This window comes from Ctenocephalides felis, unplaced genomic scaffold (assembly GCF_003426905.1).
Source record: "Ctenocephalides felis isolate EL2017-DRISC unplaced genomic scaffold, ASM342690v1 CF-g0.4_SCAFFOLD_01886, whole genome shotgun sequence".
NCBI classification, from domain to species: domain Eukaryota; kingdom Metazoa; phylum Arthropoda; class Insecta; order Siphonaptera; family Pulicidae; genus Ctenocephalides; species Ctenocephalides felis.
In genome coordinates, this window is record NW_020538040.1 from 170182980 (window position 1) to 170195312 (window position 12333).

A 12333-nucleotide genomic window follows, 5' to 3' on the forward strand; every position below is an offset into this window, starting at 1 on the left:
ATCAAAAAACAGCAGCTCATAGAGCTTTTTAAGCCTTAATTTCTGATGCTGTTCATATGATGTAAAAATGTTCACAGTTTCAAGAGCCAGCTATATAATAAAAATTCATTATATTTCATTTAATTCAGTATAAAACACAAATATTTATTTTCATAATTGGCTAGGATCACGTGGTTTAGTTAGTGGACTGTAATTGGTAATTCCATCAAAGTAAAATAACAAAAGCTTTGATAAACTATATGTATGGCATTTTATTTCTCTTTATGCTGAGGAAGCTAGGTTTGATTACCCAGAAGGAGTTGGTCAAATCATGTTTAATAATAAAGTAAAAGTGCGCATATTACTTACTGATCAAATGGAATATGCCCTTAGCGTTCCAAAAATATTTAATTTACTATTAATTAACCAGTTAATTGTGGTGCACTCAATGAACTGTGAACAAGAATTTGTGTAGTTTGAATTAAGGCAAAATGTTGTTTTCGAACTTTATATTTTTTATTTATTTTATACCGGCATAGCCTAAAAATATTCTAAATATCTTTGATAAACAAAATTTGAAAAGCTTTGATAAACTGTTTATTATATGTGTGAATTTTTATTTCTCTCTGTATCGAAGCAGCCGGGGTTGATTACCCAGAAGGAGTTCGTCAAATCTTGTCTAATAATAAAGTAAAAATGCATATATTACTTATGAACTTATCAACTCTAATATGCCCTTGTCTTTCCAAAAATATTTTCAATTTACTATTAATTAACCAGTTAATATGGTGACTCAATGAACTGCGAACAAGGATTTGTGTAGTTTAAATTAAGGTAAAACGTTGTTTTTTAAAGTAAAATTCCATTTAAAACTATTTACTTTATACCGGCATAGCCTGGCAATGTTCTAAATATCTTGCAATTTGAAAAGCTTTGATAAACTGTTTATTATATGCGTGGAATTTTATTTCTCTATATCGAAGCAGCCAGGGTTGATTACCCAGTAGGAGTTGGTCAAATCTTGTCTAATAATAAAGTAAAAGTGCATATATTACTTATGAACTGATCAAATCGAGTATGCCCTTGCCGTTCCAAAAATATTTTCAATTCACTATTAATTACTCAGTTAATTGTGGTGCACTCAATGAACTGTGAACTAGGATTTGTGTAGTTTGAATTAAGGTAAAATGTTTTTGAGGTAAAATGTTGCTAGTAATATATTTTATTTATTAAATAGTTTTATATTTATTTTATACCGGTATAGCCTAAAAATGTTCTAAATATCTTGAAATTTGAGATTGTTTTATATTTCTCTTTTCCAAAATTGCAATCTTCATTTTCACCAACAAACACCACTTAAATCCACATTCAAAAACATTGAAATATTTCATAAAAATGTTCAAAGTTATAGCGTTGATTGCACTTTTACACAATTGACTATTGTCTGTTTCAATTCTCTTTTGTATAGAATAAAAAAAAAGATATTTTACCTCTAGTAATAAAGATAAACTGATAATTAATCTTTATATGCAATAACATATATATAATTAAAAAAAATCTGCGTGTGACAATTTAGATATTATATAAAAGAGACGATCCACATTTATTAAATTTGATCTTGTTTGATCAACTTAGTTAAACACTCAAATTTATTTCATAATCTATTTCTAATCATATTTAGCTTTATTAATTCCATGATTAAATATTCTGGTTGAGCTATATCTCTAATATCTGGTCAATAAATAAATCTCAATATCTCATGAATCTAATGGGTGTGTTAATGGTCCAACGTCAGTGTTTTATGATAAATCGTTGCATTTTCAAAAAAGTCGCTCTAATTTCAGTTTGAGCATTCAAAACTGCTTCAATGATTTTATCTACAATCTCTAGGTGTCAGTTATTGCGGCGACTGTGTATTCAAACCATATTAATGGTCAAATCTAATCTAGGCGGGAAATCTCTCTAGGTGCGATGCGATTCTTACCGCGCGATTTTATCTGTGCAGAGATATGATGTAATAATAATGTCGAGCGCACCTATTCTATTTTAATTTTTTTTCCTTTGTAATTTGTCACAGTTCCGTCACCAGCGAGTTTGTCTTAATGATCGTCAGAACTGTAAACCCGTCTTTCGGTTGTCGGCTCCTGTTTATTGTCAAACCGGAGACCCAACAGACCGAATCTGACTTCGTAATCATAATATCATGATGTATACATACGTGGATCTTCCTGAGGAACATGAGTATAAATTTACATTGTTTCATTCATAAAGTATTACTAATGACAAATCTGTTATTTTCAGTTTTGGGAACTTGATCGATAACATAATAATTGCACGACCGGTGGCATAATTTTTCTTTGTAATAAATCTATAATCAGATTGAGAAGTTTTTTTTTTCTTTTCAATATTCAATTATTCAGGCAACTGTGATTGACAAATTTACTCGTTATGGAAAAATGGGAAGATTTTTTGTATTGGGGAGTATGCTCATCATGCGTTAAAATCTTTGACCATTGGCATACTTCATGTGGATTTAAGTGGTGTCTGTTGGTGAAAATGAATTTTGTGTGTTTTCACTATTTTCAAATAAGAGCAGACCGGTCAAAGATGCGTAATGTTATTCCAGTCTAAAACTTTTTTAAGGGTTTTCTTTCTGGTCTGAAGAACTGCTATATATAGTGACGTCGTTGATAGTGAAGTTTTAAAAAGAATGATTATGATAATTTATATAAGAACAGTGAGTTCAAACTTGTGTGTAAATTTTTGATAAGACTCAAGTATGAAGTATTTTATATTAACCCTATGAGTCCGCGTAACTTTCAGGTCACATTCCAAATTTTTCGATATTAGACCAAATAATTATGGCTTTTTCCGTAAGGTGACGCATAAATGTTAATTCTATAACGTTAATAAGATAATCAATAGCAACATTTATGAACTTTGCTAAGTTTTTCAACCTGAAATAATATTTTCATACATAGAAGAGCAAACATAGCCACTATGGATTGAAAGTCAACTTAATTCATTAATACCAAAAAAATTATTCAAACAGGTTTTTTGTTTTTAATTTGCATATATAGGCTTTAAATTACTGATACTTTTTCACTTTAATTATTTTTGGAAGTAAAACAAAAATTTGGGTCATAGAGGGTTAATTATCTATCTACAAAAACAAATTCAACGAACCGTTCTACATTGTCCCGTGTTCTCAAAAAGCTGATAATTTATAAAAAAAAATCTGAAAATGCATAATATTTTCAGACTCAAATATTTGGGCTCGCTTATAGGTAATTGCAACGAAATTCCAGGTTTGGTACCAGCTTCGAGCAGGCTGATGTCAAGCAGTAGTGACATCGGTTTTCACTTGGAAATATAGATAGCAATATGTTTCCAAATGAAAACAGCCCTCATGCGGCATTACTGCATCAAAATATATTCGCCCCATTACAGAAATTGTAGTAATAAAATTTATCACACAGAGAGGAGTTAATTGTTTGGGTTGCCATCTGAAAATCAACGCAGGCAGTTTTAAGTCAAATCAGCTCAACATATAGATCACCATATAGAACTCTTAAGTTCTGATTGCTGTTCAAATGATATTGAAAAAAATCGTAAAACAAATTCGCACAGTAGTAAGCATTTAAATTTCATTTCAACCATATGATGTAGTGGCGACTTGTCCCGTCGCTCGTACGGCGGTCGCTTGCAAATCAAAATTACCTTGTTTATATTGACGGATTATTATATTTTTGCATATATAATGCGTGCACATTCAGTATGTCCCAGTACATTGACGCTTAAGCGTGTGTGAGTGTGCACTTTTATCTTATTTTATTATTTTTTGCCCTTTTTATCGTCGTGTTTTCTTCGTTTTTTGGTCGTTATGCATATTTATCGCAGAAGAAAGTCATCGCGTTGCGCTGCGGTTCTCCTTGTGTGTCTACGGTACGAGCTTGTGACAAACTCGTGTTTCAATATCGTGTTATCCGTTGCTTTTTTTATTATTACATTCAGTTTTTCGTTTTTCGCAATTCCTTCCTCCGTTCGGTGCTTCAACAATCTCCTTCGGTTACCCAACGATACTGTTACCGCGAGATTTTTTTTTAGAAACAATAATATTAAAAATGCGTTCACGGGAAGATATTTTATCAACATCAGGAACCATATACCAAAAAAAAATTTTGTTGAACCATTGAATACAAGCTATCATGTTGGGACATTCAGTAATTATTTTGAGCATATATGGCTTTTTGAATGGATGGCAACCCAGTATTTGTCCAATCCGTTTGTGACTAATACTCGAAGAATTTGTCGACATTTATGATCACATATGCAGCTCTAAGCTCGAGAGGCAATTTTCACTTGAGGTTATATTTGAAATCTATTACCTCAAGTGAGAATTTGACATCAAAACTGCCTGATGTCGGACTTGGTCGCGGCTGAGATCGAACCTGCCAACCCGGGACTAGTTTGTGCTAGACCACGTCCGAACTAATTGCGCCACTGCTTGCCCATATACCAAAAATATGATTTGAATTTATTTTGAACTCGGCTACAGAATGAACTAGTTATTGTTGGCTTATCTTACCTAGAGCATTTAGTCAGCAATTTTCTTTATATTCTTTTCTTTTTTTGACTTTTCGATTTTTTTCTACTCCATACAGCACATCTTTGATACAGATTTTTTCATTCTTATGTCCTTCTAAATAATATATTCTCATATTCTGATTTTGCTTTTTTTCTTACTTCTAATTCTATCCAATTTCAACCCAACATTTCAAATTCTATTCAATTTCAACTCAACAATAGAAATTGTCAAACGACAGTGCCAGGACTCAATCCGAGAATCGCTGGCGCTTGAGTCGGGCATGCTACTGCCTAAGCTATGCCCGCTGCTAGAATGAACTACAAACTATTAAAACAAAGTTTATCAAAAAGATCCACTGCACCTATTGATGATACTCATGTATCTTGCAGGATACCTTTTGCAGGAAATTTTCAATATGATTGCCATCATAGAAATTATATGATATGCAATTAGTCAAAATAAAAACACAACTAAATGACGTAATATTTTTATTTATCACAAAAACACCCTGCCTTGGGCAGTCTAATGACAAGCAGTAGTGACATCAATCTTTACATGAAAATATAGATAGTAATATGTTTCCAATTGAAAATAGCACATGCCCGACATTGCTGCATCAAAAAAAAAATATCAGTATTACAGGAAATGAAATAAAAAAATTCATCACCTAGAGATAGGGTAATAGTTTGGGATGCCATGTATAAAACTGAGGCAGGACAAATCATCACAATAGAATATAGAATTTTTACAATTATGAACGATCCCTTAAGTTGTGATCTAATAATATAAAAAATCACACCACCAACTTATTCTAGTGATAAAAATCTCCTAACCAAATTTAACTAAGTATAACTTGTTTGCTTTATAGTCGTTTTAATTTCAATCAACATTTCGAATTCTACCAAGGTATTTTAATAATCAGAACTAGAAGCATTTCTGCTATCCCTTATATATTTCCTCATTGAAACTCAATAAATTGAGAATCTCTGTAAAGCTCAATATCTTATATGTAAATTGTGATATTATTAAGACATCAAGTATCATATTATATTATACGCAAGCAGTTACACCACTTATGTTATTTCAATTTTAACATGATGATGGCAATTTGGATTCTTATTACTGCAAAAAAAATCTATAGGTTTAACGTATCGGGTCCAAAACATAAATTAACAACGCATACGTTATAGGTAATAATTGAAAGGATTTTTGAACATTTTGAATGATAAAAGTTATCATTCATTATCATTAAATATCGTTAATTTGATTATTGATGATTATTTTGATACAATAATTTTCTTTGGATCACATACTCCAAAAAGATATAATTACAATTTATTAGGTATATAATTTTTTACTATTTTTTGAATATTGGTCAAATGAGCATATTCGACAATTTCTGTGATAGAACATTTTCACATAACCGTTTATTTAACTAGTTGCCAAAATTGTGTCTTCTTATATTGCAAAGCAAATTGATCAATAATACCTATTTCTTATGTATATTAACACAATGTGGTAATATTCAAGAATCGATTGAACGTTTCATTTTTCTTCCACGGTTTTGATAATTAGTCTATTAGTTCAGAAGCCGTTATTTTAATCTGACTAAAAAAATCATTGTTCATTTTCACAATACTCATGAATAGAGAGAATTCATCTGGTGCTAGTGTATTAATATATAATATGACCACAGAACATAACAGTCTTGTAAGTAATAAGTTTATAGGTTTCGAAACAACATTATAACTGTGTGCTTTTGTTAATTACGTGACCGAATAATGACATTTAGAAAAATATGTGGAAGTATTTTAAAAAATATATAAAATTTAATGCCAATTTGTCTTATTGTAACTTTGATGAAAAGCGATTTGAATTTCGTATAAAATGGGGTTATATCAGTACTGAAAAACTATTTAAAAAAATATTTATTTATGTTGCAGTTCTTACAATTATTCAGTGATTTACAAAATATTAATTTTTAGAAAATCTTGATGAATGTTTGTATGTTACTACTTGAACAAATTAGTAAGATCTGAATTATTTATTTGATATAACTTAAAGTGAACAATGCATTGAATATTGAAACAAAATCCATTATGCTTTTTAACATTATTTTTAATTTTCACAAATATTATAAAGCTGCTTTTCGTGCATATAAAAGCACTTAAATAAAAATAACATAAAAATATAACAAAATGCAAATCAAATCTACTATTTATACCAGAATATAATCGCTGCCATATATCACTACTATAAGTAGTATTTTATAGTAATTTTGAACTTCCCGTAGGGTAAGTTATAGTAATCGCAAAAAAATAGAAAATGAAATTTTTATAAATCTATACGTTTCAGTGTTTCTGAACATTTTGGCATACCTTAGAAAAAATTGATGTATGTATGTGTGTGTGCGGATATAAAATTCATGAACATTCGATTCCTACTAATAAGAAGACGTGCTGATTAGTTTTTGGCAAAGGCAGGCCTAGCCGTTTCGGAGATGCGGGGCAAAAAGTGCCAAAAATGGTACTTTAGTTTTTGTGATAAACGGAGAGTCCGATTTAAATAATTCAAAGAACATTTTACTTGTATTGACGTAATGAACAAATGGTGAAATATTTGTAAAGGTAGGGTCTAGCGTCTCCCTAGATCCAATAAAAAAGCAAAAAATAAAAAGTAGATGATGAAACAAAAAAAAATCTAAACAAAAAAATCATTTTTTTCTAAAAAGTCAAGTTTTTTTAAAATCTCAAAAATTTCTAATAATTTTTTCAAAGCTTTGCAAAGTTTTTTTTTAATTTAGTTTTCGGTACGGAAAGTTCCAGCTATTTGCCTTAAGGCACGATGCCATTCACCACTAGTTACTATCTGTACTTACTACTATTGCTGTACCTATACTGTATCTATTTTTTTTATATTCATTTATTTGCGTGCGTTTTTCATATTCCATTTAATTCAGTGTTAATTAGTTAATATCTAATATTGTATTATTATGATTGTAGTTTTACGTCCTTTTGGATCTATGTAATAAAATAAATAAATAAAATTTGTCTATTACAGTTGAGTAGATAAGTTTTATTAGAATCGCTTTGAACTTTCTCTGTGGTCACAGATTTTTAATTCATTTCTCCCGTCGTAATATCTGTAGTTAATACAAAAGGTGTGAATATTGGTCTGTTGCGCTTGCCTGATCTTACTTTTTTCTTTGTCCGTCGCACGGTAGCCGGAATCAAAAAACATACGAATAAAAATAATAATAACAATATAATATAATATAATAATAACGCTCGAAAAAAATCGAAAGAAAACGATAGAGAGTCGAATACAATAAAAAAGTGAACAAGAAAAAAAATAACATCCAAGAGCACAATACACATATAATGCAGTGTAACCGAATATAATAAACTTAATTATGTATAATGCAGGAAAAAGGATTTGAATAATGGTCACAGTATGTGTGTGTGTATGTTTTTTATCACGTGTATTCGGAATCTAAGGTTATTTAAGGTCAGTGTTGGACTACCGGAGTCTTTTTTATGAAATCGCTTAAAATTCTTATAAGCAAATTAGACAATATGATTTTGTGTGTAATATGGTTTTGAAATATATTTAGTCATCGTTACGTAAATCAGTTTTTTCTGAAAGAAAATTACTCAATATCCGTGAATCATGAGAACTTATTTTAATGACAAGCTATAGACCTTTAATCGTCAAGAAATGGTAAGATAAAATTTATCATCTCTTTATTGAAGCTCAACTTGAGAAAACTATTAAATTCGCTACTTTGTTAGAAAATGAAACTTTGCAAAAAATAATCCAAAACTGTCCGAAACTGGTCGAAGTTCGAAATATGATCCAGACTGATGATGAGTTGAAAGAAACTGGAATGGTTCCATTTTGCAAAACAACGTTTGTTTAAAATATAGATGTACTGAAAAAAATTGAACAATACATTTGGGCTAATTTGTGCTATTTGTATAAAACTATATTGCAGATATTTAGTATACAACTAAAAGTCAAACCATTTGGTTCTCTTCTAGAAACCATTGTAAAATTTGAAAATTATTTGCAAAAATTATGCTATGAATATGGATCAGAATACTATTATTATTGCTAATACTAATGTGTATACTTGTGAATTGGAGGTTTTTAGAATGGATCTTTTTTGCAAAACTGCACAATTGTCTAAAAGATAGGTGCTATTTGTATTTTACCATATTGCACATATACATGGTCTGTTCAAAAAGTACCCGGAATTACTAATAATTAAATTTCGCGGGTCTGGAGTGTCTGATTGTCAAATTTTTTTTTTTTATTGTGTCGGTATACATGCCCCTAAAGTATGATGAAATTTTCAGCTATATTCACTGTTTACTTTGTCTGTGGTAGTCGCTAAGGTTCGACGTGTTTTTCTGAGCTCGGCGATTTTTACAATGGAAGAATTGAAAAAGTCAAAGAATTTGTATTAAATTTTGCGTAAAAAATGAAATAAAGTGTTGCAAAGTGCAAAAATTCACCAGATATGGCTCCGTGTGACTTTTTCCTATTCCCAAAGTTGAAGAGACCCATGAAAGGACGGCGGTTTTCCTCGATTGAAGAAAATCGCCGAGAGTGCTCAAGGACATATCAAAAAGTGAATATCAAGGGTGCTTCGAAAATTGGAAAAAACGCTGGCATAAGTGTATTATATCTGGGGGGGACTACTTTGAAGGGGACCACATTAATGTAGACGAATAAATAAATATTTTTTTGAAAAAACGAAAATTACGAAAACTTTTTGAACAGACCTCGTATAGTACACAACTGAAAGGCAAACCATTTAGTTCACTTCTGAAAGCCATTGTAAAATTTAAAAAATAATTGAAAAAAAGAGTGCTTTAGATATGGATCAGAATATTATTATTACTGCTAATACTAATATGTATAGTATAGTACTAATATGTAATGTAGAGAATAATACACAACAACTTGTAGAATAAATATTCTGATGAATAATTTCGAAATATTTTCCATCCAATTCGACACCAGCCCTGAAGTCGTGAAAAAAATGATTAATGGTAGTCAAATTCGCGTGCGACATGACCGAACGAAATCTAAAAGAAATTCGTCGCGATGGATTTTCATATATTCGAAACATTGACTTCATACTTTGCCTCTGGTTTCAAGGAATTACACAATGTTAGGTCCAGATCATTTTGAACAAAAATCTCATTTGCGAAAACTTCAGTTGATTTATTACCATATTTTACACCGACGATAATCATTTAAAAAATATGAATGCAGATTAAAATGGATCTCATTACAAAATACTTTGGACTAGAAATAAATTTTTTAGTCTACTAATACATATGTATTTCAATAATATGTTTGATTAGATTAATCATATCGTTAATCAGTATACATTCAACTTATAATTAGTTATTGTTTGATTCAGTCAATATTCTTCATCAAGCAAACACAATCCTTTACTATCTTCCAACCTGCGGCAGACAATATGGTTTGTTCGCATATTTGCGTAGTGGGCGGTGTTCGAGGGCCGCCGAAACAATTTTGAAGCAACTTATTCGAAGTAAAAAAAAATTGCAACACACGGTTTTGCCTCGACGGCCGGGCTCGTCGTCGCCTAAAAGTTACCGCTCGTTCACACGTTACTCGCATTGCTGGAATTCTTGAGCTTGAGTTCAGTAATTGCCGAAAAGAATTCGTCAAAAGTCATTTATTTTCAGTTCAAGACACCCGCTGAAAAATAATCTATATTGTACATGCAAATTGCAATACTCTTGCTATCAAAGAAAAATGGGAATTGCGACTCAGAATGAAGAATGGTTGGTATCCATCAATCGTCCTTTATATCATTTTGGTGGCAGGCGATTGGTCAAACATGGGTTATAGAAAATCCTTATGAAGTTCTGATCAAAATTTCAAAATCGTGTCATAGTATTATTTTATTATTGCTGCTAATTATACTAACAGCAACATGTAATGACACGATATTTTAAATTATTTAAAATATTTCATTGCTACACATATACAGTCAACCCTCCGTTAACACGGCACTCTGGGTACACGGTTTCCATACCGCGCGGAGCTAAAAATCCGACATCCCTCCGACTACACGGACTTCCTATTACACGGTTTTTGTTCAACAGCCCATAAGTTCCTTGCACAACCTATGAGTAATTATAGGAACTTGATATCAAAAGGGTATTAACGTAAGTTTTGTTATCGACTTTCATCTTTTAGACATGCCTGATTATATAATATCTGTCTAAGAACATGTTTGAACTGATTGCAACGTCGAGCCAATTTTTGAATAATGTGTCCAGGTCATATATGTCATTTCATCCGTATTACTCCTACTTCAAGTTGTATTCCTTGGTCTCTATACAGCACGATAAAAATGGTGCGATTAGTACTAACTCTTAGTCTCTCATAGCGCGGTTCCCATACAGCACTATATAAGTTTCCATAGAACGCACTACGAATTAGCCTGAATTGTATGTTAAATACGAGCACGGTCCCCATACTGCACCGTACGCACTTGCCGCGTTAACCGAGGGTTGACTGTACTGCCTAATCGCTTTTTGGCATCATATTAGCCTTTGACTTTGTGCTTAATTTTTACCAAAGCAATGTAAAAAAAAAAATTTGTGGTGTATCAATTACAGTAGAATATACATGAGTGGTATAAGTGAAAATATTATTTCATCTTGAAAGATCGTCTTAATGTCTAATTTCATCCATCCCAAATTCTATAGGGCGTCAATTTTCTACAGTTCTGAAATTTCAAAAGCTAATTTATTTTACAGGTAAAGATATGGTTCCAAAATAGACGCAGTAAATACAAGAAAATGATGAAAGCAGCACAAGGGATGTCCCGGCGGTCCTGGAGCTTCACTGGGCGGTCTAGGCGTTCCTGGTGAACAAAGTCCTCCAGGAAATATTCCCGGCATGCATGGTACGATCACAACCAAATCCCATCATTAATTTTTATCCACTTTTCTAATGATCCCCATTTTTTATTTTATTCTCTTTCTTGTATCACAAATTAAATTTCCTTTATCTTCTAGGAGGAAGTAGCAGTGGATCACCACACTATCTCGGTACGTCAGGAGGCCAGGTGGCGTGGGCGGTCCAGGTGGTCCCGGTGGTCACAGCCCCACACCTTCATCCACCCCTGTATCGGAGCTGTCACCAGGGTTGAGTCCGCCGGGAGAGTACCCTGGGATCACAAACCTCCTCCCGGTCCACCTCAGCAACCGCCACAACCGCCACAGATGGGCGGATATGTTCCGCAGTACTGGTACCAGCCGGAGTCAAATCCAGGACTTCTGACGTAAGGATAATAGATAATAGATAAGAGATAGTGAGATCTAATAGATAGATAGTGAAAAATTTTTAGTATATTTCTGGATGATGTGTGTAAAATCATATTAAGGGTTGTCATAAGACAGCCTGGTAGAGGGAATTTAAGAAAACTCATGTGATTGTGAGGTATTGAGAAATTCATGAAGAAAGCAAAAATATATATGTAGTGATATATAAGTCGCTCAGTGAACACCACTTTTTGAAAAATTTTAGATATTCGTGTGAAAGTACTTAGCGCACACGAAAAAATTTGTAATCAGCATTATGATGCTGAATGTATTTATCGCAAAAACTGACTTTGTAGATAAAAAAATAAGTGCGATACAAAAAGGATAGATATTTTATGAAGCTATAAAACTAGTGGGGCACATGGCATTGTGTCTTAAGGCAAATTGCTG

At 32.0% G+C, this 12333-nt stretch overlaps 1 protein-coding gene across 1 annotated transcript in view; it reads left to right on the forward strand.

The window, feature by feature from the left end:
* The window catches only part of LOC113376248 (homeotic protein distal-less-like), a 106578-nt gene extending 94671 nt beyond the window's left edge, over positions 1–11907 (forward strand). Inside the window, 5 exon segments of the mRNA XM_026616154.1 lie at positions 11377–11436; positions 11438–11525; positions 11638–11670; positions 11706–11777; positions 11780–11907. Of these exon segments, the coding sequence (XP_026471939.1) occupies positions 11377–11436; positions 11438–11525; positions 11638–11670; positions 11706–11777; positions 11780–11907 (381 nt within the window).
* The last annotated feature ends 426 nt before the right edge of the window (positions 11908–12333 follow it).